Genomic DNA, 26,464 nt, shown 5'->3' with positions numbered 1-26,464 from the left:
CTAAAAAACATTCATCGATCTTTGGAAGCTGAACAATAATAGTTTTATTTCGTAGAGGAGTACTCGGCAAATGATTACCACCCATTAAGAAGTGAGGATGGCTAACGATGGCGAGGATGGAAACGGATTATGATATGGATTTTTGAAAAAGCCTCAGGATGTCAGTTTTTCAAAGGTTCAAGTTTGGCTCGAAAATCGTTGAAAATGTGCAAAAATGTAGCTGCAGTGTGGACTGTCTTCAAGAAATTGCTTTTAATCATTTATTTAGAGCTAATTAAGTTCTTATTACATAAATTAAGGGACCATTTCGTGAATTTATAACAGTCTTAAGCAAAAGGGAAAGATGAAAGTATTTTGATCCTTCTTTAAGCTTTTGTTTCTCAGTGTGTGAAAGTACTCTTGTGCTTTCTTTTATGCTTGTATCGCCAGTGAACACCGGGCTTATCAGGGTTTAAGTGAAAGTAATGGGACAGTGAATTATACTTTACCTCTGAGTTCCAGTTCATCTTGGCGATTCTTTTGAGCTGATTACGAGCCCGCGGTGTTTGCTTTAAGTACATGTACGCAGTTGCCATGCCCAGAAGAGCTGGAACACAGTCATGCTAAGGAGAGAACGCTATGATAAGTTGATGCTGTCAAAACGTAACGACTAAGGTGAATGCTGATCAGGGATAAACCTCTATTTGTTCATTATGAAAGTTTGGGAGAACTCGACAAAACTATGTAAACAAGCACCCAAAACACTTCAGTTTTCGTTTTCCCAAACTTCCACTCGTGATTGCATAGCTCGATAGTTACACTTCACTCGATAAAGTTTCTTATTTCTTGAAAGCAAGTTTGATGTATTTTCTATGAAACCATGTCTTTTTTCGTGTAGTACAAATAAATGCTGTTGTTGTGATGCCAGGAAAAAGCTCCGTGAGCAATAAATAGAACTTTCAACATCAGTTGACAATATGAATCTGGATAACAGCTACCAAAAATTACCATACAGAGGGCTACATAAGGCCGTGGGTGAGAGTCCCGTCTCTAGGCATTGTTTGTAACAGAGCAGATCTCTGTCACTAGGTCATTTTAAAGTCCACAACTGAAGCGTAGTCTCATGTGAAATACCTCTGTGGTAGCAATTTCCATGAATTGTGACAAGGCTTTCTCCACATTGGGTTTTGTCTTGAAGGCCATCAGAACATTATTCTCCAGTATGCGGTACTTAAGGGGACTCCCCTTGGGCTTGAAGTCCTGTGAAAACACAATTCACACACAGTGTTGAGCAGGAAACAACAGCATGCACCGTCACTAACTGAAGGATCAAAGCTCTTAAGAACTGTCACAAAACGTATTCAGGATGTGATTGAAAGCTCTTTTTGGTCCAAAAACCAAAACCCCAGAAGTAATGCAACTCATTGCAGCTAAATGCTGAAGTATTTTACGAAACAATATGTAATTAAGCCAATTTAAAGCAACATAGCTTGTTGTTAGCTGACTGTTCCAATGGATATATCGTAAAAAAAAAAAAGAAATGGGACCAATTGGAAAAACAACACAAGCAAAAAATACTTTTACCTTAAGAAGTTTGTCAGCAGTGCGTACAGCCATCATTTCTGAATCCTGTTTCTCGTTTTGACTATGCAAAGAAATTTAAAGTGACAGGTTAGGTGAAAAAGCTCGAAAATAACTACCAACCAATGTTGTCACGTTCATATACATTCATACACAATTCTCGGCATAACTCTCAAGACGGGTTTTAAATCCACACTCGCCCGCTTCCCCCTCCCCCCTTACAATGACCGTGTTTATCTTCTCGCTTAGGTAGCGTTAAGGACTATACTCTGTTTGTGATCGAAAATGTTTTGTAGCTAATCGAAGTGTAGGTTTGAGGGGAGGCATTGGGGGTGGAACAAACTGAATACAATTATCAGTGATCTCTTCCAAGCAGGAAAGACTTCTTATATTTACCTAACATCGCCATCCACCGCCTCAAACGTTTCTCCGCCCAATGTCTCGTTATCTGGGTTGAGGCATATTTCGATCATGTTGTACACAGCATACTCGCCCCTGATGAAAACAATATATATATTTCTATGTGTTGTAGATAGATCATGTCTTAAATTAGGTAAGTATCAAATTAAAATAGTAAAGGTAGACAGGTGAGAATAGAAGAGGTATACGGGTTAATTGATGAGTTTGTGGATGAGGCTATGCGCGTGAATTGGTAATGGGTTTTAATCCCTGTAACAAAACGATCCCTCGAGCGATTTTAGTTCATTTTCATTCAATCAATACATTAATCCGTGCGTCTACCTGTTTTTCTGTCTGTCTGTCTGTCCGTCCGTCCGTCCGTCCGTCTGTCCATCTGTCCGTCCGTCTGTCTGGTCGGTCTGTAAGTTAGCCGGTTAACTCTAAGGACTGACGGTAGGAAGGACAGACGATTGTTTTGGGGGACGCATTAAAGTCGGATGGACGAGTGATCGGTCGGTCGATCAGTTGGCTAGTGAGTTAAACTGCATGCCCACGCTTATAAAAAGTTATTACGTCAAAGAAAACTGAGAACAGATGTTTTTTAGGAGGCAGCGTGGCCGAGTGGTTAGGGCGCCGGACTTGAAATCCGGAGGTCGCGGGTTCAAGTCCCGCTCTGACCACCAAGCTGGAGTTGTTTCTAGGTAGACCCTAGTTCAACTCCTCGGTCATGCTTGTAAACAGCCAACTGGTCTGCGTCCCGCCAGTTGGGATTTTTAAGCCTGTTATGTTTAGTTGATATATTTGTTTCTTTCAGTTTAAGTGGCATGCCTGTGAACTAGCCAGGTGTAGCTAAGCGCATTGACCACTATAAACAACAACATCAAACCGTACTTCAACAAACAGTTATTCCTTACCACATAGAGTCTTTCCTTGATAGATTGAAATGTTTTAGGGCTGCCGTGGGATTTACAGTGTACCTAAATCAGAACACACAAATCTGTAAGACTCAAAACTAACCAACACTAGGGGAAGAAGTTGTCTTGTTTGTTATCAAAAAGGGTTTACACTCAAACAGTCCTTTTATTCAGATCTTTCCATGATGATAAACTTTAAGGAATAGTTGTTTGCAATCTGATAAACTTTGCAAACAAGTTGCAGTTGTTCACCGACCCTTTTTGTGACATCCATTACAAGTAAATACAAACAGAGGTCAATGGTTTAGCCCATTTTCACAAACCAACTGACCAGTGGAAATGAAAAATATAGCGACAGAGTAAGATTGTAAGAACCGTGTCGATAAAAAGATAATGCAGCTTCTGCTTCTCATTAGCCAATAAAAAATTAAGACGAGAGCCCGAAAGTTGTCATCATAGCTTGACGTCATCGAGTATGTCATGTCACTTAGCAACATCGTAACCGATTCAAACTGCGGGCTCGGCCTATCCTAGAACATAAGATACTGACTGAAACACGACATCTAACTGTACATAATCTTACCAGTGAAAGAGTCCTTTGCAATAATTTAACCCAGAATCCATTGCTGCACGTGGTATAGCACTTTCAGCCTGGACGAAAAATAGGTGATTTTCAAGTATTAAAGATATCGCTGAAGGGAAATACTTTGGGTGGTTGTCTCAAGAATTACAAAAAAAAAAGAAAAAAATATTCAACACAAACCTGTTCGAGGTATTTGGAACACTCTTCCAGTTTCCCTGCTCTTCTGAGAAGATTGATAAGGCGGGCCAGAGCGCTGTAATGATCTGAAATCAAGAAAGCAAGTTTGGAAAACAATTTCCGATCTGCGGTCGTGCATTAACTACTCTCTTGTCATGTTCCAGTTTCCTGTTTGAGCTGTTCTTAAATAATGAAAACCTGAAAGTTCTGGTGTGAAACATCGGAGAGGCAGCCGACATACTGGAGAAAGACCTCAGGTTCTTAGCAGATTGAAATGAAGTGAGGTGCTCATAATATCCTGACGCCATGTTATCTTGGTGAAGGAGGAGAAGGAGAATGAGGGAAGGAAGGGACCTCCCCGCCCGAGATGTCATTACCCTCCACATTGACCTCCTGTTCTTTCACTGTTAGGTTTAAGAATTTCATGGAAAATCGAGATAATATCCACTCATCCATGATTTCAATCAGCCCTGTCATCTTTCTGTTTAACATTTTAATGATGTTGTACAAAAGATGATCATTCTTAACGGACTTGTAAACTAGACATGATCAACTGAAACAAACATTATGATCTCCATATGCTGTGCGACTATCAACTGCTTCTTTGCATTACAGTATAGAAGGTACAGGGGTGAAGTATCTCAACAGAAACAATACCTGGCTTTCTCTCCAGCAATTGCTGGAAATGAAAAGTGGCAGAATCGTATTCATTTTTCCTGAACATTAAATCAGCCATCATCTGAAAACCAAACAGAAAAACTGTTACAACTACTGAAGAGACGTACTGGAATTATAAGAGGAAGTGTATCCGTTTATTTCCCTAGTCTTGCTTGAGACCTTAAGTGCCACTTGGCATGAAGCAAACAGTGAAGGTCCACCTTTAATTACGTATCAGCCAATCAGAAGTCGTGCCTGTTGTGCTGATATCCTGCGATATCATGTCACTGACCTAATATGGCTACGATATCAACACTCGCCTTAAATGCTGCCTAAGCGCACCAGAAAGGCACGATTAGGTATTAATATTTTGCAACAATATCTTTTGTACGACCGTGAACGTGAACGTGAACGTGAACATGAACGACCGTGAGACGTTGGGTAAAAAAGGCGGGTACTTAACTGGACCTGACTTGATATAAAGGTTTTGTTTTGTATGACCAAAGGTGCACTGACAGCAATCTCTGGTGTCAAATAGTTGCTGTATTGATTTGATTGCCATGCGCAAAAAATGAGCCTGGAAAAAGACAGGCATAAGGCACGTCAATGGATGTACTCACAACAGTGGCGGCGTCATTCTCCGAGTCCATTTTGAGAAGTTGGACACATTGTTGCTGACAGGAATCCAGATCATCCACTGTTAAATACAGCCTGGCCAGAGCCAACATGGACTGTTAAAATAAACAGAACAACATACAGATAGGCTTGGCTACAAATCAGACAGACAAACAAAATAAAAATCTGTGTTAAGCTAGAGTTGTACGAACATATGGGTAATAAAATATTAACTGAACAGAAAATCACAAGATATCCCAATAACAAGCGAGTCGCTCTTGTTGACAATACAGCATTTCAATGCGACATCTCTTGATCTAATCTTCAGCATTAGGCTTTGAAATTTAGAAGCCACTGATGGAGGATAAACAGACAGGAGAAAAATGAAACGAAACAGTATGCTCGTCAAGGAGGTAAAGCTCTTTTCTTGCAACCTCGTCTCCAGATCGAGATTTAACAGAGCATGAACTACACTTGTGACAAGCCAACGTTCGGATTTCAATTATTGGACAATGCTAAGAAAACGTCAACAGAATGACGACAATTCAACCCTCCCCCCGCCCCGCGCGCCCTAAACATCACTTGTCTCCTTCACTGACTTTAAATCAAAAAGCACGTGTGCGATCCTACAATCTCAGACAAAAAAGTTGGGACACTAAGCAAGTTTCCCCCTTTCCCCATTAACAACGTTGATAATCAGGTGATTCTTTCCCTTTTTGTCGGAAAAAAACCGCAACATTTTCCAACATTGATTTGGGGGGTGGGGTGGGGGTGGGGGACATGTGATCCAGCTCAACTGTCCCCACTATTTTTGTCCGGGATTGTAGGTCGATGAGCTGAGAGCAATCCGCACCCACCTGGCAAGCACTGTTGTTGCCAGTCCTGGCTGGTGTGTGGAGTTATTACTAAATAGCACTCTACAGAAAACTAGTCCGTATTACCAGGGCATATAACTTTCTCAACTCTTACCGGTATGTGAGTATCATCGTATGTCAGCCCCTCTTTGTAGAAATTAATGGCTTTCTCATATTCTCTTGCACTGGTGGACAGTTCTGCCATTTCTGCACAGATCCTGTACAAAAAAAAAAACAAAAAAAGATATTGTTCAATGCAGAAAACACAAATCAGTACAAGCTCAAGCACACTTCTCGTGCATGTTTGTACCTCGGAGTAACAGAAAAGTTACTGGGAACTTTATACGTAGATGAATTATTATAATTTGGAAAAAACTTACTTTGCAGCTTGTAACTTTTGCGCCTTTACCGCATCAGGCTGTTCCACACCAACTCTTCTCAAAACCCTGTCAAATGTAAATATCGATACAATTACCAAGAATTAATGATGCAGTTTTTATTACTCCTGCAACTGAATGAAGGGAATATCCTGATTCATGCAAGTTGACTCGTATGTGCCGCAAACAAAAAGAGATTGGTTCCGCAAAATAAAACAAAACGAGAACCTTTGGATTTACCTCTCAAAAACTAAGTAGGGAGTCAGTGACTTGCTTAAAGTTGGTCACAAGTTTACATGATGTCTTGTCGGAGTGTAATTGGGCAGATTAAAGTACACTCCGGGGCGACTCATCGTGCGCGTAATTTAAAAATAAGACGTGCGCTGCGCGCGCGGCCAATTTGAAATTATGAAAAAACTACTCTCTGAGTTGTACGACGCGAAGTTTGATTACTAACTGGTCGCACCAATAACAAATTTGAGATCAGGCCGTCTTTAAGAACTTCTTGTAAGCCAAAAAGTCAGAAGTATTTTTCATAAAATTACAAACAATTGGGAATTAGTGAGGAGAGAGCCATTGAAGTAAACGTAATTGACAAGCGAATAGAGTAGGTACCCAATTACAAAAAGTTGTAATTAAATGCCTGTAAATAGACACCCACGTGATCGACGCTAATTACGCGACAAATAGGTGCGAGGAGATCCAATCAGAATCGAAGAATTTTGTTATAGTTAGATTAGACAAGATCCAATCCAGCAGTTCTGATTAAAGGATGGGCAGACTTGGCACTCGTCTACTCGACGAAAAAGATCCGTATCTTCTGGCGATTGCGCGCGGTCCTCGGACGAAATGTCTGGCGCGAGTGTGAAATTAACAAATACATTCCATGTTGCCGTGCGTCTGTTGAGTAATAGATGACAGATGACGTCAAAATGTGGCAAGGACAAAAAAAGTGGCACACGAGGCGATAGCCAAGTATGTCACTGATGTTCTTACCACATTTTGACGTCATTTGTGATCTATTAGTGAACAGACGCACGGCAACATGGAATTTATCTGTTCTTTTAATAATAAAGTAACACAAAAGTGTTAATGACGTTATACATACGACGGTCCTCTAACAGATTATAAGTAAGAACAAATAAAAATGCGAGAATAATGGGACATATTATGTTAGCGGTGGTTCACCTGGTTTGAACCTCCTTGGCTCGAGTTAGGGTCTTCAGGGTTTCTTCGACATTGCCAGACTTTTGATAAACACGGGCTTGAAGCTCCAAAAGCCGCGCTTCTTCCATCAGAGATGGAAGGTCATTAGCTGAAGAGAAAAAAAAATGAAAGGAGTCAGACAAGAGGTTTTACGATGTAAATGCTACTATTAGAAGAAATAAATTAGATATCAGCGTGTAAATTAAACAAAAACGGGATAAGTTAGCATGGTTTTCACTTGAGTATCCGATTTGACACTCGCTAAGTGACTGGCTCAAAAAAAAAAAAAAAAAAAAAATCGCGCCATTCAGCCACTTTGTCATCCAATCACAAATAAAACTAAAACCTACGAGGCTTGCACGTAAGTGCTTCTCCGCGCTCCGCGTCAGCTACGTGTTTGATTATTTCACTGTATTGTCTCTGTCCATTGGTTTTGGGTTTACAATACTCAATTGAAAACCGCTCAAATAAAATTCTGATCAGTAATAACTTTCACTGGATAGAACGAACTTTGTATAGTTAACAAACTTTATGCCAACCTTCCCGTCCATTCTTTAATAAACTTGAACTTTAAGTTTATTAGCTACAAGTAGTATCAACCTTTCATGCGTTTTTTATACCAGAGGGTTTTTCAATTATGTAACGATATGGCGCAATACGGCAACACAACATAAAATAGAGATCGCACCTTTTTCTTGTTCCAGAGCTGACTTGATAACCTTGTCTGACTTTTCGTAGTTCTTTAGCTTAAGATACAGCTCAGCCAAGTCGTACCTGACAATAGAAACACTTTTTAGAAGGCAACTTATTAAGTTACGCATCGTAGTCAAAAGGTAAACCAACCTTAAAAAGTTCTGCTGTCCTGTTTTCAAGGCAGCTTCATAATAGTTGATGGCCTGCAAAACGAAATGAAAGACCTCAGTATTTAGCAAAGAAAGAACGTCAACAACAACTGGGAAATCTTCACGAGTGTTACTAATATGCGAGTCAGCGAGGTATTAAAAGGCATGCGAGCTAGGATCCATAACCTAATAAAAAGGCTAACCACAAGCTAATCAAGCTAACTTAGGCTAACCAGAGTGCTATTTAGGCTAAACGGAGTGCTAGTTAGGCTAACAGGAGTGTTATTAGGGCTAACAGGCAAGCGAGCCATGCAAGCCAGTAATCCCAACTAGCCACAAGCTACCTGAACTGACCGCAAGTTAACAAAGCCAACTTTCTTGGGAGAGGTGGTGGTGGGGGGAAGCGGGGAGGCGGGGAGAGCTTTTTAGGTTAACCAGGAACCAGCTTCTATTTAGGCTAACCAGAATGTTATTTAGGGCTTACCGGAATGGCTTGCATGTTGGCTCGCATGACTCGCGGGTTCGCACTTTGTGCAGACCCAATCTTGACGAATTATCGTCAAACAAGCCAGAAGCACCAACCTTGCCGTAATGGTGTGTCTTGACCAGCGCTTGGCCTATTTTGCTCGCTAGTGCTCCATCTCTTGGATTTCGCTTCAGAGCTGTCTCATACACTTCAATTGCTTTCTCAGGCTTGATTCAGCAAACAAACAAACAAACAAACAAACAAACAAACAAACAAACAAACAAACAAATCAGTAAATATCACACACTCAGATTCCTTGAATTAAGATTCTGAGAGCTTTCCTTCTGGATGTAAGATACGGAAAAGTTTCGGCTTTTTTGAATGAAGGGCTGCCAAAGACGTCACTTTCCTTCCCTAGACTTTCTGAAGCACAAATTCTTTGAAATACGGCATCGTCTGGGAAGGCTACTGTTAAGCGAAGAACAAACACTCACCTCCTGTATACTCATGTATGCATCTCCCAACAGCAAACACGTGTGAGAGTTTGGATTTTTGTCGACTAGTTCTCTGCAGGAAAGAAATTCAAGAATAACTCTCGCTCACTGCTAGTGCACTTAGAGTAATTGGAATATCTTCTTTGTTTCCATTTTTTCTTTTCAGTGTAAAGGCAGACTATATAGGTCCGGCTGGCTCTTGACAAACATGCTTGTAGGTTGCTCTATAGTAACAAAATGTTCAACAACTCGGCATTGATGATGTCGACTTTCGACAAAACAAAAATAGATACAATTGCGATGGACTGTTTTAGTTCATGATGATTCCTGCCTTAACTTTCCGATTAGGACCTCACCTGTAAACGCTGGCATACAACCGCTTGTCCTTACGATGATGTAAATAGATCTCTGCCATCTTTTCTTTAGCCTTGATGTAATAACTGTCAATCAATCAATCAATCAATCAATCAATCAATCAATCAATCAATCAATCAATCAATCAATCAATCAATCAATCGCTCGATCGATAAGTCAGGAAGCGAATTAAACAATGCCTTGTCACCCAATTCAAAACAAATGACCCTATTTCCTTCTACCCCCGACTTTCCAACGATTTGCGTGGAGCTACTCGATAACCTTGATGTCAAAGTTCCAAACAAACAAACTTTTTCAAGTTTACGAAAACCACCAAATGAGCACACAACCTTTGTCGAACACTCCAGCTACATGTATGAGTGTAATTAATGAGCACTGCTACTAGTTAGGTCATACTTGTGTTTACTTCTACTACATATATGGCTCACGACCAGTTGAAAATAAAGAATACGTTCTGAAAACAGGTCACTCTGTTTAATTCTTGTTTCTGGTGTAATTACGCTAGTTTGATCCTCATTTTCATTTGTTCAGTATTAAAATCATGACGAGAAAGAAACCAAAATACAAATCTGACTAATTTAAAAATTTCGAAACACGAGAAAAATTTAAAGCACAACGTACAAACCTTTGTTCTGGAGTAATTTGCCTGAGTATAGTCAAGGCTTGCTCCGTGTCACCGTTCTTTAACACCAGGTCTGCATTGGAAATCTGAACCCTGATGACACGGTCAAATGACAGTGAGTTGCAGCATATTATCACTTTATTCACATGTTGCACTCATACTGAGGGGCATCTTATAAGTAATAGATCAAACACGAAAGACCGAGTTTGACCACATTTCCAAACACACCAAGAAGAGAGTTGAACAAACGACGCGCGGCGCAGTATTTTTGACGAACCTTGAGGTGTTTGGAAATGTGGCCAAACACTGTCTTGAGTGTTTGATATATCTTCTCAATCGATGCTAAAACTAAGGAGAAAACGGAGAAATAAAATCGTAAATTAAGATCAGATATCCACACACCGTCACGGCCATGACTTCCTTTATTTAAACTTGATGAATTGTTAATGAGTTTGAGAATTACAAATTTTCCTAATGAGGAAAAGTTTCTGGGGAAGAAAAAGTCATGGGACTCTGTAAGAACCCTGGTCAGTATAAATCGAAGTGGATGGGAGGAGAATGTCTGAGCGTATGTACCTTATGACATGGCGAGATTAGGAAAGTACTGAAGAAAAATACCAGAGGTGATAATGAACCATCATCGACCACATAGTTCTAGTTAAGATTATGAACCACCCTCCTAGAGAAAGTAAAACTAAAGTTTTCAAGATACGTTATAACTGGCATAGCGCCTTTAAGTCAAATAACTGCAACCAGTTCTACTCTAAGGATTGGTCAGTCATGCAAACTAAGAAGCAATCAGAATTAGAAGTGAGGGGTGAGGTGCTTGCGTAACACTACTAACCTGACTTCTTCAGGCGTGCCACCGAACTCATGCAAGGCATCCTGCATAACTTTGGTAGCCTCGTGCTGCAAAATAAGAAACCAATTTATTGAATATTTCATGTAATATATCACGAAAGACCAAAAGACCGTGTTTGACCACATTTCCATACGACACGTAGAGGAGTATTTTTGACGAACTTCAAGGTGTTTGAAAATGTTGTCAAACACTGTCATGAGTAAAAATCTATGGTTATGATTTCCTTCCTTCCTGAATTGTTAATTAGTTTGAGAAGGGGAAAGCAATGTGGCCTGTTCTTAGTAGTGACCAACAGCATGAACGGCGACAGAGTGAATTACCCTGATGAGTGTGCAAAATCATTGACGACCTTGAAAGCTCTTCAAAGACTTGCCAAAGATCCTTGATATAGTAAGGATTTCCCAAACTTGTCAGCAAAAATCCTTGTTAAGATCTTTGCAAGGATTTTATCAGGATCTTACAATAAATTGTCTCTCAGGATTGTTGCAAGATCCTTGCAGGAACATCAAGAATATGTGTCACATCATGCAGGATCTCTCAAAATCTTTAAAAATTATAGTTTCTGAAGAATATCCTCAAAGATCTTCCAGGATTGATCAACTTTCACCAGGGTAAAAAACGGTGTGAGCATTAAATAATCCTAATTTACCAACTGTCCAGCTTCCATGTGAGCATCAGCGAGTTCAAGGAATACAGCTGCTCTGTCACTAGATGTTATTGTTGTTTTCTTGCCTTGTGCCTTGGGAGCTATGAAAAATGAAAAACAATAATGCGATTTAATTGTTGGTAATTTTAATCCTATTTAACGAAAGTGTTTTTAGCTTCATATACTTAACACACAGCATGATCCCCTTCCTTCTAGAGGAGGTACGTTAATTTTCAAAAAATATATGTTGAAGTAACTGTACGTTAGGTGCGATAACATGTTCCGGTAGGTTATTGAATGAAAGCCACTTTAATCAAAAACTTCAACTTTTGCAAAAATCCACCAAACAAGAAAATGGGGCTCTCTTTGGATCTTAACAATATAAACAGCTCGCCATCATGTATGTCTCAGTTATGAATAACAACATTCAACTAACAAGAAACAGTTTTAAAGTCCGCCAGAGAAGATCTGCCATTTGCATCGTTTTTATTAGTGGCCCAGAGTTATGTCTAGATCGCTGATGTTGGTGAATTTAGTGCATTTAGTGGACTGTGGTGCAGAGTAATTTCTTCCAAAAAAATGCTATATTTTTCTAAACATTTTTACAATTCTGCAGCTTGTTTGTTTGGAGAACAATTCACAGCTCTCCCTAGGTTGTTTAGAACACTATCGAGGGTGACCTTGTTTACAATGACAATGTTTGCATACCTGCTTTCTTTACTCCCGGCAGGTTCATTGCAGCTTGCATGGTGTTCACACTTTCGTCAGGGTGGCCCATCTTCTTCTGCACTCGAGCTTTTATAAGATGATACAAGGGATGGTTCCTCACCTGAAAAAAGCACAAATCGCAAGCTTGTTACCACATGTGTGACAGCTGGTCAAAGTTTAATAGCGGTTATTTCCAGGTTAGAGGGGATTGTCAAAGTAAAATATTTTGGGAAGGTGTCCTTCAGTGAACTATGGTCTCCTACCATTTTGCTTGTTTTTACAGGCCGAAAAAAATACTTTTCCAATCCCATTTCAGGGGAAGAATTTGGTTTTAATACTGATTTATAATTACACTAAAGAGGTCTCCATCTCAAATTATACGAAATCCTTAGTAAACTAAGGATGTAAGCAAGAGGGTAAAACTGAGACCCACATAGTGGTACATACTGACATGGCTTCTAGATTGGAGTAAGCTTCCCCCGATGGGTGATCATCTCATTCAGGTTTACTCCTTACTGTTAGCCGAAGGTCAGCATCAAAGTCCTCTTTACTGCTTCACATGTATAGCAGAATTATCAGATAACCATGCTAAGGAGGTAAGTGCAGCGGTGACTCACCTCAAAGTTATAACTGAGTCCAACTTCAAGAGATTGCTCTGAAAGTTTGAAGTTACCTTGCTGGAGATGAATCTGTTGATACATTTAGTTAACACAATTACATTTCGTTGCAAAAGAATGTGCAAACTTGGCAATGTGAAGAGGAAAAAAGTATGAGGTTGCAGATGCCTTTACATCCCATTACCTCAGTTGCTAAGAAAAATACTATCACTCTAAGGTCCAAACAATTGCCTCACCGGATCATGCATGAAATGCTTAAATGACAAGTTCAGTAGTGACTTTCACAATTCTACTTCAAAATATTTCAATGTCACTCAGTCTATAGCTTACCTGAGCCATGAGAAGATGTGCATCTGAAAAAGTTGGGTCTTGGTCTAAACAGTGAGTCAACATGGCTTTAGCAGCATCTGTTTCCCCTGATATAAAAGTCGACAGGATGCATACGGTGTGTATGACAAATAAGTTTATTAAGAAACTCAGCAGAAAGCTATTCATTAAAAAATCTGCCTACTGGAAAAACAACTCACTTACAATTTGGCTAATTTCGTACCTCAAACACTGATGCATTTTTCTTCCTAACACTTTTTTACCTGACAAGTACTTGACTTTAGCCATAAGATAGAGTCCCTCCAGTAATCCAGGCACACTTTTAGTCAGTGGATCCAAAACAGCAGCACAGCGCTTAAGAAGAGGAGGTGGAGGTTGGCCAGGACTCTGTGCCTGAAAACAAAACAATTATGTTATGTTAACTGCAAGAAGTCACACTGCAACAGTGTCACCATAGAAAATTGTAACCAAATTTTAATTTGCTTTTGTTTTTCTTTTTGTTTTGGAGCTCATGGTGTACATTTTCAATTTAGCTATAAACCCACTAAGTCTTGAAACATTTATAAAGCCCTTTGGCATTTATTAAAACATGCAACTGTTTGACTTCCGCCATGATACAAAACTATAAGAGCTGTAACATATGAAACATTTTATGTGCACGTACCTCCGTGGGTGCATAGACAAGGTAATCATTAATTATTTGGAGAAGAAAATCTGGATTTAAGTAGAAGAAATACTTCACTCCAAGGGCAAGACCCTAAAAAGCACAATAAAGAAGAAATAGGGTGTTGCAGATCTTCTTAACCTCAAATTAATTTTTCAATACATTCACAATGTAAAATACCCACCTTTCTGATTCTTAACAACTTTTAACTTTACCCAACAACTATAACATTGATTGAGCATTAGGTCGCTTAAGTCGTGTATCATTTTACCCGTTAGTCAAGGCACGTCTCTTTACTTAGCTCTTCTACCTCCATAACCTAAAGCTCCCACTGAGCACACTTGCAATTTAAACGTATATATAGAGAGAGATCTGACCAACAATAATATTACTTTGTTAATTAATTACTTTCAGGGCACATTTACAATTTGATTTTGATAGGGACGACATGCAAGATAGTTAAAAAAGCAATGATCATGTATGTTTTAGGCACAGAGAAAACTCATCTTGGCTCATTTAAAAATGATCAGATAAGTTTCCCCTGTGCTAAAATATGAGAGTACAGCACTATCCTGCTCTACAGACACCCCCTTATTACAGGCAGTTTTATCTGTTCTGATGAAAAGCTTGTATTATTTTTCCTGATATGCAGACACTTTTATGTGACCCAAGTGATAAACTCTCGGACAAAATTTATCTTCACTTTACAAACGCTGGTTGATCTACATACTGAATATTTTCCAGATTGTCATTTTGTCATGATTACAAGCTGATTGCATCTTGTAATAAAATGAAAACTTTCTGCGAGGTAATGCAATAGCCCTTATGCATGATGAAATCAAACAAACACATTTCACCACCAAGCCTCGATTTTAAAATGCAAATTGCAAATTTTAATGTGGACAAATTTCCAAAGCAGCAAAGATGAAAAGAACATCCTTGTGAAAACAACACAAAGGTGCCTAAGATTTGAGAAAATTTCTCATAAATGAGGCCTGATGGTGAATTTTGAGCATATGACACAATCATGCATAAGACCTATTTCATTAGATTCCCAGATTTTTTCACAGATTATGCTATGACATTTAAAACAAGAAAACATCAATTTCAGTGTGAAGCATTTCACTATTTATATGAGAGTAAACCTCTTCAGTTTGAACTTTAGTTACAGTTAAGACATTGAACATCCCCTTCTGTTGCCTTTAAATATCGATTTAACATGTCAGTGACAGCTATTCTGAGGACCTGTTAATACGGAAACCTGGATATTGCAGTTCTTTGCTGTCCATATTAACAGGCTTCAACTTTTAAAAGTTTAATGATTGGTTGTGTTAAATAGAACCCCTCCCCTTCTGATTTATCTTATGGAAATGTTGAAAGCTACTGCTGACTTGTTATTACAAGTCTAACCTTGAGAGAAGCAAAATGAGCATCCACAGCTTCATTTAGCAGGATTATCACTTCCTCAGCTGGCTTGTTTTTCTGTCTGTACAAGACAGAGCTTAGGTATGACAGCTCCTATAAAAAAGGCAATTTCTTTGTTAATATTTACATACCTCTTCCCTCTAGACCTTCTAACTTTAAGAAAACCTCTGACTAAGAAAAAACAGACAACTTACAGATGATTTTCCAATAGACTGTTGGATTTCATTGAGAAACTCTAGTTGCTGTTCTGCATCCTCAAGCTGTCCCTCTATCAGTTGACACTTTATTATGCCTATAATGCCCAAAGGTTAGCAATACATCTACAATAAGAGCACTAAGGGTTTGATATCCTCGCAGAAAATACTTTTGTCATGTTTAAAAGAAGATCTGCTTTTCAACTTTACAATAGATCACGTTTCATTTCCGTATTTTGTAGGATACTTCAGTCCCCATTATTTGATGAAATTTTCAAAACATCAAATTTTAGTATACTGTGAAACTGGGATACCATGTCCACACCATATGTTTCTGCTTCATTGCTGAATAACATTGAATTCTTATTTGTTGTAAAATGCCTCCCACGCATGACATCGATTTCTTCAAAAAAAGTTAAATGAAATCAGTTGAGGTCTACAGACCTGTTAACGCTGGCACACTTGTCTCATCAAGCTTCATAGCAGTACGGAATGCCTTCATTGCTTCTCGGATTCGATGATGTAATGTGAGCTGATTTCCAACCTAATGAAAAGCAATTAGTTTTACATTGATGATAAAGATGATCACTTTACTGCCGTGCCGAATTTGAAAAAGAATGGAATATTCTGATATCTTACAATACACCACTTTGGATTTTTTTTGCTATTACATGTATGTATGACTGCAGCAACCTGTCCACACTAGTAGATGAATCTGTGTACTATTCTCCCTGTCTCGTTACTCTAAATTTCAATATCTTATTCATTTGTTTGTTCATTCATACATTCATTCATTCATTTGTTCATCCATTTGTTCGTTGGTTCCTTAGTTCCTTAGTTCGTTTGTTCGTTTGTTCATTTGTTCATTTGTTCACTTGTTTGTTTGTTGGTTTACTGACAAATTGACCTCAGTTCAGATGAGGAGCAACTGCCAGGGCTGGTTCTGCCATATAATGGAAAGTTATGTGGTAGAAAGAATAACAGATATGCTTGCAGTTGTCTTACCTCTGTCTGATACTCAGCATTGTTAGGAGCAAGAGACTGAGCTCTTTCCACCAGTGTGAGAGTCTGTTGCAACACCAGATCATTTCTACCGCACTGAAATCATCAACATAAAAGTTCATTACTTTAACTTCTAAGCCAAGTGTTGCTGCCAAATATTTATGGTTTTTTGCATTTCCTCTCTAACCTTTGGAAGTTTCTTTGTATAGTTGTTTTACATGTTTTTGTGGTTAGTCCAAGGATATGTTTACCCACATGCGATGTTTAGAACAAAGAAAGCTATTATCCTTTGTATTACTTAGAAGCTCTTCTAATGTGTTCAGGAAAACTTTCAGTTTGAGTAAGCCTTTCAATTTGTTAACATCAAGTTTTTTAAGGTTTCTACCCTTCAACTCGTGAAATTTCACAAGTGGACACAGAATTAAGTTTTGCATCATTTTTTATTTTATAGTTCATTGTTTCTAAGTTTTGTAGTTCTTTCTAGTTATTCTTATTACAGTTTTCACTATATTTACTTCTCAGTTTTTTGAAACCGCTTTGGTTATCGCTTTGTTGCATCACTTGGTTTACCTCTTTGTTGTACCGTTTTGCTACACATTGCTTTATGTGCAATTAGTATCATTTTTACAAGGTTTTAAAGTGTCTATGTAACGTTTCAGCATGTCGCTTCAATAAACTTTGTCTAAACCTGCTGAAGGCACGAGCTTTGTTGTAGCAATCCTTTCTAAAGCACATTAAAAATTATTTGGCCTGTCCGAACAACACTTGGGACTCCCGTTGTTAAAGTCCTGTGAGAATCCAAGTGCTATTTGCAGCCCAGATGCATGGCTGGTACTCATACTCAGTTTGAACTTGTCCACTGAAGATAATTTTAATACATACCAGTCGGCTGAACGCCTGTGACAAATCATGATACAAAAATGAGTTCCTTGGCTCACATCTGTCCACCATCTGAATCAATTCTCCTAATCTATCTGAGGCCTAAAACAATTGAACATTTAAAATGATTAATACTGACTGTATTTAACAGTTTGCAATAATTTGTAACATTCAAAGGATATACATGTATTTCATTGAAACTTAATCAAATTAACCTTGGTAAAGCCACAATTTCAAAATGTGAGATTTGCAGATACTATCTAAACTGTTCGTGCTAGATATTCTGGCAACCAAGTTGAACAAGTACAAAACTCAACTGTTTCAAGTGTTAAAATGTTTGGATCACAAGGATCAAGCCATCAAGAAAGTAACAATATTTAATAAATGTTTTCTTCTTATTCACCTCACTGTACTTTCCATCTCGACACAAGGTGTACATCACTATCATCCTCTGTGCTTCAATGCAGTTTCTGTTACTGTTCAGAGCCCTGACAAAACACAAAACGAAAAATAATGTCATGTAGTGTCACACATTGAGGACTGCTTTCCCCATAGCTATGATTGGCAACAATTTTGATTTTTTTTTTTAATAAATAGCTGGGAAGTTCTAGAAATTTGACAGTATTGTTACCTTTGTGCTGTCTCCAGTGTTTGATCCCAATCTTGAAGAGCAAGTTGAAGTCTCATCTTTTCAATCAAGGCAGGTATAAAGTCTGGATATCCCACTACAGCCTATGAAAACAGTTGATGATAAAATGATCTTATGGTAAGGCCATACATTTTGCATGTAATGATTTATTAACTAAAATATTAAGGTATTTCTATTGATTTAACAAACAGACTGCTGGCCTGACTGACTAACTGACTGATGGAACATCTGAGTCAATAACTGACTGACAGACAGGCTGACTGACTGACTGACTGACTGACTGACTCATCGACTGACTGACTGATTGACTGACTGACTCATTGACTGACTGACTGACTGACTGATTGACTGACTGACAGACAGGCTGACTGACTGACTGACAGACTGACTGACTGACTGACAGCCTGCCCTGTCTGCCTGTCTGTCTGACTAACTGACTCACTGACTGACTGATTCAAATGACTCACTTGATCACTGACTCTTGTAATCACTGACTAATAAACATTACACACTTACACACCATCTTATTTATTGCCACAGTACTGATTATAAGCTGCATAACAAAGGTAGGACACTCAACTTGTTTAATGGCAGCACCTCAAAAGTGATGCATTATACTATACTGATGAGTTTGCCTCCCTAAAATGCCAGCAAGCATTAATCTGCATTCTTGTATGGTAAGCTAGTGGCTTGATTTTGCTTGCTTACTATTTAACATGCCATACAGAGTTAATAATTAGGAGTATCAATTTTACAGACCTGATTGATGAGTTCTAGTGCACCACTGAAGTTATTCTTTGTCTCCAGGTACTTGGCCTTTAAAAAAAGTTCGGTTAACAAACAGTTATTATAAATTGTTGCTGGCTATAGCCTGAAAGGCCGGTCATCTCGTGCCCAATGGGACATAACAAAAAAACACGCTGGATCCAGGATGAAGTTTAAGCTTATCTTAATTTAATATAATTCAACAGTTCTTTCAATAACATTTTCTGGATTAAATATAATACCAGAAACATCATTTGTATTGGCCTATTTGTTCTCAAGCATGAATGTGTTAAAAAAAAAGTACCAATGTACTGTAAGTGTTCATGCCAAAGTGGGAAAATTTAGGATGGTCACAAGGTACTTGGGAAATGGATGAAAATCTGTCAGTACTGACCTTTCCAAACAAGGCATCCACATTTTTTACAACCTCAGACCTACAAGTAGGTAAATTTTCAAATGTTGAAATGAAAACATGGTTATAAATAACACTATTATCAGCTGAACATAACCATGCAAGAGAAATTATCATTATCATCTTAAAGCATAAACCTAATTTGACAGTATTGTAACCATTTGCTAATATATTAATAGTTAACAATAAAGTATCAGTAGCAGAAAACAGCAAAGTACCAGTACTCACCCACCGAGTACTTCATCAAACATTTTAATACTCTTTTTCACATGGGAGTCCTTTCCACTGGTTATGTCAATCCAAGCTCGCAAAAGAAGGCCCTGAGATAAAATGTTTAGTCCAATTATTGTTGTTATGCATATTACGCATTAAACACCTACCAGACATTAGTTACATGACTGTGCACTAAGGAGGCCGAGAAAATATATTTAGCACAAATGTACACCTTATGCAAAAACTCACCTCGCCTCACCTATATTCTTCACGCTCTGTTGTGCATAAGGTCACAAAGTACTCGCGGTTTCCGTTATATGAGATGTTTTACAGGGAAAGGTTATTGGCCCTTTGCCCAACCCCCAAGTTGGAGGGCCAGGTGCTACAGTTCATCTGACCTTTCATCTGGAACCTTCCCAGCAAGGTTGAACCTACCAGGGACTGCAGTCCCAGCTGGTATAGCTTCCAGGGTCACTAAGGCATGTAAACCTCCCCACCACTTTAAAGGTGCAGCACTTGGGGAGGAATGCAAAAAACGAGTATGTACTTATTTATTTTTACCTCTTTGTTGCCAGTAGCCATTTTGAGCATCCTGTCAACATATTCTCGGGCCTTGTCATGCCGTCCTGTATGCCACAGGAACATACTACCAAAATACAGTGCCATCTCACCACATGACTGTCGATCTTGCCTAAGCTTGGTCTCTAGCTCTTGAACTGCTTCCCTGTCAACAAGTTTGGCTTTCTTGTGTGCATGGATTAGTGCCATGGTGGCACACAACAGTACATCTGGCTTCTCCTTGATCACTTCCAGTTCTCTTATTGCCTCAGAGGCTCTGTCTGTAAATCATATAATACATAATAACTCAGACAACTTCCAGAACACCTGTTTCCTAATTGTTGCAATTGTATGTTCTTCATACTGTGCACAGTTCATTTTTGTCATGAATACAGTCATCTCTAGCTACAGCAGACACCCTCGGGACCATTCTACATAACATACACCTTGGTGTCTCAGGAAAAATGAAAAATAATTGTAAAGGCTCAACAATAGCTAAATGAGTCTGAATTCCTTTAATAATAAATAATAATAATAATAAATAAATATTTATATTTAAGCCCATTTTCATGCTAAAACCTGGCTCCAGCATGAGACATTTCCTGTGATAACACCACAGTTGCATGTGGTGGACCATGCAAGCTGCAGACAAAGACTATTCTCTGCAAAGCTTAATACTAATAATAGTTATCACTAAATCTGCCCCTGCTTTCTTTTATTTCTGCTGATTGAAAACAATAATATTGAACATTTTTGTATGAACTAAAACATTTTTTTTTTTTTGCAAACTATATCACTCATACTGTTCCAGTAATTTAGGCATCCTACCATGAATATGATCCAAACAATCAACTAAGTTAACTAAACCAAGTGCACATTCTGTTTAACTCATTCTAACACATAATCTTCTTTACATAATACTCTCATGAAGCATTTACAGTAGAGCAGTTTACCATATCTAGTTAGAAAGGACGCAAAAAGTACTTTCTGGAAAAAATAAATAGGTTGCCTTCATGGAAACTAATATTTCTTTTACAAAAATTTCGCTCAGTAGAACTTTATAGGGAGATAAAGGTTAAAAAATCATAGCGAAACAAAACATTAATTCAAACTACTCTGCTGTTCCAATTTGATGTTGAAACAAACAAACCTATCTCAAAAGCAGAACAGAAGTATCACGTTACAGTCACCATACATGTATATGCAAATTAGAGTCGAGCTTTTTGACCTCAATGAAAACACTGCAAAACATTTACATTTACATTTGGATCCCTGCAAAGTCACCCAGCCCACACATGAGCTCTATGCCACAGAGGATTACTCAATACAAATAACTGATCTAAATAGATGAGATGCCAAAGGTAAAACTGGTGATCGGAAGGGTATTTAGCTATTTAGTTACAATTGAACCACACTGACCTCAAACTTCTAGTATACTTCAGAATTTCTTACAATACCTTCTGAGTTGATTTTCTCCCAAAATCCATCTTCAGGATCTTTGAAATCGTTCTCAATTCGTCCTAGATAAGAATCTCGGCCATTTCGAAGTGAATTTATTTGATGGTGCCAAAATCGTCATGCAGGCCAAATTGTAACTGGAGTGTATTTTTGACCTTGAAATGCTGCTCAAAGATGGCGAAATGCGAACTCGTGGTTGGGAGACTTTGAAATGCTGCTCGAAGATGGCGAAACGCGAACTAGTGGTTACAAGAACCTTAAAATGCTGCTAGAGGATGGTCATCAGGACCACCAAGCGTGCCTAGTTTAGTAAAATCGAGAAAGCTGCCCATATTACCAACGCATTTCTTATGTTTTTGAAATTCCTTGTATACCTGCTCGCTAAAGTATTACCCGAGACCACCATACGTGCCTAGTTTAGTCAAATCAAGAAAAATTCCCATACTACCAACACATTTCTTACGTTTTTCAAATTCCTTGTATGTTTACATGTGGGGACTTCTACGGTGCCTCCTCGGGTTTTGACCTCTGGGCCGAAACCCTGTGAGGGCAATAAAGGTGTACATAGAAGCAAAACACTGAAAGGTAACCAACTTTGGAGGCAATCCCACTAGGAAAATCTCTTTTCTTTAATGTAGACGTTACTATTCATTAAGATGTTAATATTGCCACAAAAGCCGAACACAAAGCTTTGCTTCATTTTTGGATTAACTTCTTTGGCTACAATGAAGGAAATTAAAGTCCTATGGTACAAACGAAACGACCATACCATGACAAACAATTCGGGGCCTTGTGCTGCCAGTAATTTAAGCTTATTAAATAAGTCTGTAATCAGACCACTGACCTTCCATTAAAACTCCAAATGCCTTCCAAAATATCAACACTGGATCGTTGCCATATTTCTTCAGGCTCTCGAGACAGGCATTCTGCAAGTGTCTGTAGTACTTTTCGCGACAGTAGTAGTTGATATAAGCCTATAAACATATGAAAAAAGAAAATTATTTAATACCACGACAATTGCAGCAAATCTTGTTGCTAATTATAAGATGGCGACGAATAATACGCTTATAGCAACCAAGGACACCGGAAAATATCTATCTTTGGAATTTTTAAAATTTCTTACGAGCCATTTAGTTACTTACCAGGGTAACAGTATCACTTGAAGCCATTTTAGATATCTTATGAAGCCTTCTTTTAAATTTGTGAAAAATCTATAAACTGTTATGCTAAAAAACATGTAATGTTTTTAGTAACCAAACGTCCGCCATTTTGTTTCCCACGTAAAATAATTTTCCCTTGATCCTTTCCATCATTCCCACAAGCCTTTGGGGCAGTAAGATTCAATATGGCGGCCGTAGAGGGCAGTTTGGAAGAAGAAGCTCTGAAACGTAGAGAGCGCTTAAAAGCAATGCGAAAGAAAAGTGGGTTGGCAGATGAACAGGTATCTGAGATGCATGATATATTTTGCTAGTGATTTCGCTTATTTTCAAGATCTTTCAGATTATTTTGTCTAGACTGTGGTGAAGTGATCCTATCCTGTGCTAAATCCACACTCTTTGTTTGTGATTGACAGGCCTCTGATGAGAGTGATTCCTTAAGAGGGGAAAAGCGAGCTTTAGATGACACGTCTCAACCTGCGTAAGTGGCCATGCATAGCTTAAATTCAATAGAGACAAATCTCCCGGTTGTGTCCTGGTGTACCGCAGTGTGTACCGGTACACGGAGGGAATAACTATTGTACTCCTTTACGAGCCTTTGTTTCGCTGTGGTATATTGTTGGGTCTTTTGTATCGGTTCTTGTGTATTCGGTCTACTCGCATAGAACCAACATCCCTCCCCCGCCCCCGACAAACCCTGGCCACAAATGTTAGGCAACTCAGGAAACATCTGCGCATATCGCATGTCAAGATGTATATTTATTTATAATATGTCATTCTTTACAGTTACTTCTTCTGATGGCACATACATGTATTTACTACACCTCCTTAGTGGAAAAGAGTCCTTGCTTTCTGTTTTAGCTCCACCTAAATCACGCCTGAGTTTTGACTATGTTCATTTCTTTTTTATAGACCTCCACCCAGGCTGATAAAATTTAGAAACTACCAACCCAAAGATGAAGCGTTAAAGGACAAGAAGATGCCAAATGCAAAACCTCTATCAGGTGTGCTGCTGTAAGATAAAACTACCATGTTGGATTTTGATTTGTAATCATGTGAAAACTAGGTGATGTCTTATCATCACAAAAATAGGACAAAACGTTTATTGTAAATAGGGAATGGGCAGTTGGAACAGAAGGGATGAAGACTGGGCAATTCCTGTTTTTGACTCCTTTAAAGTATATTTAATGGCTCTCTCTTAAATGGTTGGGTTCAATTTAATATATCCACCTGTAATATTAATGAACATGCATCATTGAATTATGATGCATGCAATATATGGAGTTTGATAACATGGCTTTGCTAGCGGTAAACTATGTTGTAATATTTTGTGGCAACCAGTAGTTTTGTAGACTGCTAATTATAATGGCGCTGAATTGACCTCGCTCAGTTTATTTCTGTGAGTGGTGAGCAATTCTCTGCTAGGGTTAGGTACATAATATGTATATCTTATTTTATATTCTATATGGAAATTGTTTGATTTTCCTTGACTTAGTCAACTTAACAAATTGAATGTGGTTTAGCATTGTCTGTACTCTTACTAACAACAATATGCGTCATCACAGTGGTCAAAATGTTGTGTGCAGTCTCGTGAGTCCACGACAAATTTTGACCACTGTGATGATACATATCGTTGTCGATAAGAGTACAGACCAGGCTAAACCACATTCAATTTGTTTTTTACCACAATATCAACGCCAAAGAAAATGTTTTTTTCAGAGCGTAGCCAAGAGCGTGACATATTGACACAAGCAGCGTTGTCTGGACTCTTATTGACAACGGCATATTAGCCAATCAGATTGTGAGATTAGTAGCAATTGTGGAAAAAATAAGTTTTTTGACCTGTACTCTTAATTTCAGTTGAAGATGAAGTACAAGAGCACCTACAAAAAGCCAAAGCTGAGAAAGTTATAGATGAAGTGGTAAGAAGTGCATTTCTTTTATTGACAGCTGTTGTCCTTTTGTACCATCAGGTAAACAATCCACCCTCTGACAATTCTCATGAAATTAATATCAAATTGTAAAAAAATGAAAGTTATTATTCATAAAACAATGTTAATTGATTAATACCAAGTAGGATTTTTGTTGTACTAAATTGTGGGTTTCCATAGTCCATTTTCTTCAGAGTAAATGAAGTTTGTTTAACAGAGCTGTGCTTTTTCTTATCCTTGAATTTTCTCACTACAGGATCTGGCTAACTTAGCACCAAGAAAGCCTGACTGGTTAGTTGATCCACTTGTCTTTGAAGCCTTGTATTGTATGTGTGTATTATGTCAAGAAAGGTACATTTACCTGAGATGCATATTGTATGGGTGTCTGGTGTGAATTGTGCAGTCCTGATTCTCAGAAAAAAAAAAAAAATTGTTTTGGCAGTTACTATAGTGCAAGTAAATGATATAGTTATGTTTGTGTGTTGTTTTGTTTATTTTGCTCTGAGCAATCATAACTTGTTGTTAGGCAAATGGTGTCTTTATTTTAGTACATGAATAGACTGCTTACTTGCTAGCTACAGGGAAAGACAGATACATACACCAGTACATGTATATATCGTGCAATACTGATTGAGCTCTGTATCACTACATATGGTGTACAAGAACTACAAAACATTAGAAAAACTAGTTTCCTTAAATTGTTTTCTGTTTTCAGGGACTTGAAGCGTGACGTTGCAAAGAAACTTGAAAAGTTAGAAAAGAGAACACAAAGGGCAATAGTTGAACTTATAAGTAAGTGGTAGATTCACTGAAGTAGGGCATTAAACGCAAGTGAATGCAGTTCAAAGGAAGTGCACCTTTTCTGTCAAAAAGAGAAATACTGCACAGGTTGTGTTCACAGCCCTTCGCAGCCCTTTATTTTCTCATATTTTTATCCGATCGTTGAACGCGCGGACGCCAGCACAAAACGGAAACGGCAAGGTCTCGGTTTTAGATTTTCCCTTTAAGACCTCACTCTCCGTTAATATGTTGTTAATGAAAACCACTGCTAGTAGACAAGGAATTGTTGTACTGTCATTCACTGAAGTCATTTACAATTTATTTTTTCTCACATTTTCCAGGAGAACAGTTACAACAGGGAGAAGATTTAGCTGCAGCAGTCAATGCGGCAGCCTCGGAACAGAACTATGAAGCGGAGTGAAGATTGTGTTTGATGAAAACAGCTGTCAAAAACGACAGTTCTACGTCACTCAGAAAAACATCTGTGAGGAGACTGGGTACAGTCTCCTGTCAAGCTGTCATTTCAGTGACATGTGAATGACATTTTGTGCCACGCCTATTTGGTATCCAAGTTGGCTGTCAGATTCTCGAGACAAGAAGACGGAGATGCAGAAACTAATCTAAGATACTCACTTACTCACTGTACAAATGCCATGTATATAGACATTAAAACTTCAATACCAAAACCTACTATATTATGTTGAGTGCCTAGGAAATAAATTTGTGCTTTTTCTGTATTCCATGCAGACGGTTTGTGAAGTAGTTTAGGATGTTAGCATGTGGTAAACGTCAAGTATAAGTCGATAAGACAGTACAGGAAAATAGGATCACGGTAGTGTCATACTCCATCAAGAACGCGGCAAAACTCCTCGTTCTGCAGGCTGATGCAATACTTGAATTCTTGAAAAATTTGCGTCCCTGCACGTCTCTTGAAAAATAATAAAATAAAACTAACTTCGCAGTGGGCTTTTGTTTTCATGATGTCTTAAAACTACCATTATAGTTTTCAAGAACTGAAACTTTTGTGGCGCTCATGTGTTTCAAAATTTACAGTTTTCTCACAAAGTTAAGATTGC

The 26,464-nt window shown here is 38.4% G+C and overlaps 2 protein-coding genes and 1 non-coding gene across 3 annotated transcripts in view; 2 read left to right on the top strand and 1 right to left on the bottom strand.

The window, feature by feature from the left end:
• Positions 1-22,848, bottom strand: part of LOC110051205 (tetratricopeptide repeat protein 21B-like) — a 29,135-nt gene extending 6,287 nt beyond the window's left edge. Inside the window, exons 1-38 of the mRNA XM_089285053.1 lie at positions 22,663-22,848; positions 22,365-22,494; positions 20,066-20,343; positions 19,520-19,611; positions 19,274-19,313; positions 18,874-18,930; positions 18,097-18,197; positions 17,869-17,953; positions 17,469-17,567; positions 16,590-16,682; positions 16,029-16,128; positions 15,585-15,682; positions 15,376-15,483; positions 13,966-14,058; positions 13,565-13,694; positions 13,305-13,390; positions 12,975-13,046; positions 12,358-12,478; positions 11,653-11,750; positions 10,986-11,050; positions 10,145-10,234; positions 9,501-9,584; positions 9,145-9,217; positions 8,767-8,877; positions 8,186-8,238; positions 8,031-8,116; positions 7,325-7,451; positions 6,140-6,205; positions 5,875-5,977; positions 4,911-5,021; positions 4,291-4,372; positions 3,637-3,719; positions 3,457-3,524; positions 2,874-2,936; positions 1,957-2,055; positions 1,564-1,624; positions 1,114-1,239; positions 489-602 (exon numbers count right to left, since the gene is read on the bottom strand). Of these exons, the coding sequence (XP_089141179.1) occupies positions 489-602; positions 1,114-1,239; positions 1,564-1,624; positions 1,957-2,055; positions 2,874-2,936; positions 3,457-3,524; positions 3,637-3,719; positions 4,291-4,372; positions 4,911-5,021; positions 5,875-5,977; positions 6,140-6,205; positions 7,325-7,451; positions 8,031-8,116; positions 8,186-8,238; positions 8,767-8,877; positions 9,145-9,217; positions 9,501-9,584; positions 10,145-10,234; positions 10,986-11,050; positions 11,653-11,750; positions 12,358-12,478; positions 12,975-13,046; positions 13,305-13,390; positions 13,565-13,694; positions 13,966-14,058; positions 15,376-15,483; positions 15,585-15,682; positions 16,029-16,128; positions 16,590-16,682; positions 17,469-17,567; positions 17,869-17,953; positions 18,097-18,197; positions 18,874-18,930; positions 19,274-19,313; positions 19,520-19,611; positions 20,066-20,343; positions 22,365-22,494; positions 22,663-22,689 (3,573 nt within the window). The 5' untranslated portion in view covers positions 22,690-22,848. The remainder of the gene's footprint in view (positions 1-488; positions 603-1,113; positions 1,240-1,563; positions 1,625-1,956; positions 2,056-2,873; positions 2,937-3,456; positions 3,525-3,636; positions 3,720-4,290; positions 4,373-4,910; positions 5,022-5,874; positions 5,978-6,139; positions 6,206-7,324; positions 7,452-8,030; positions 8,117-8,185; positions 8,239-8,766; positions 8,878-9,144; positions 9,218-9,500; positions 9,585-10,144; positions 10,235-10,985; positions 11,051-11,652; positions 11,751-12,357; positions 12,479-12,974; positions 13,047-13,304; positions 13,391-13,564; positions 13,695-13,965; positions 14,059-15,375; positions 15,484-15,584; positions 15,683-16,028; positions 16,129-16,589; positions 16,683-17,468; positions 17,568-17,868; positions 17,954-18,096; positions 18,198-18,873; positions 18,931-19,273; positions 19,314-19,519; positions 19,612-20,065; positions 20,344-22,364; positions 22,495-22,662) is intronic.
• On the top strand, positions 2,567-2,639 carry Trnas-uga (transfer RNA serine (anticodon UGA)). Its single transcript has one exon. It is a non-coding gene; the product is annotated as a tRNA-Ser (tRNA).
• Positions 22,849-22,853: 5 nt separating the features above from the next.
• On the top strand, positions 22,854-26,349 carry LOC110051113 (coiled-coil domain-containing protein 12-like). The gene is made up of 7 exons (XM_020757092.2): positions 22,854-22,961; positions 23,094-23,158; positions 23,590-23,681; positions 24,538-24,599; positions 24,865-24,899; positions 25,324-25,400; positions 25,730-26,349. Exons 1-7 carry the CDS (start codon positions 22,866-22,868, stop codon positions 25,807-25,809), a joined length of 507 nt encoding a protein of 168 aa, XP_020612751.1. The 5' UTR covers positions 22,854-22,865; the 3' UTR covers positions 25,810-26,349.
• Positions 26,350-26,464: the final 115 nt, after the last annotated feature.

This window comes from Orbicella faveolata, unplaced genomic scaffold (genome assembly GCF_042242905.1).
Source record: "Orbicella faveolata isolate gen_17 unplaced genomic scaffold, um_ofav_v1 contig_13, whole genome shotgun sequence".
NCBI lineage: Eukaryota > Metazoa > Cnidaria > Anthozoa > Scleractinia > Merulinidae > Orbicella > Orbicella faveolata.
The sequence above is the reverse complement of the archived record's forward strand: the minus strand, read 5'-3'. Positions and strand labels throughout refer to the sequence as shown.

What these genes read in the sequence shown, in the direction of transcription:
- LOC110051113 (XM_020757092.2), top strand. Translation starts at nt 22,866, where the DNA reads ATGGCGGCCGTAGAGGGCAGTTTGGAAGAAGAAGCTCTGAAACGTAGA. An exon ending in AAATGCAAAACCTCTATCAG is followed by an intron (nt 23,682 to 24,537) that starts GTGTGCTGCTGT and finishes TCTTAATTTCAG; the next exon opens with TTGAAGATGAAGTACAAGAG. An exon ending in GGCAATAGTTGAACTTATAA is followed by an intron (nt 25,401 to 25,729) that starts GTAAGTGGTAGA and finishes CACATTTTCCAG; the next exon opens with GAGAACAGTTACAACAGGGA.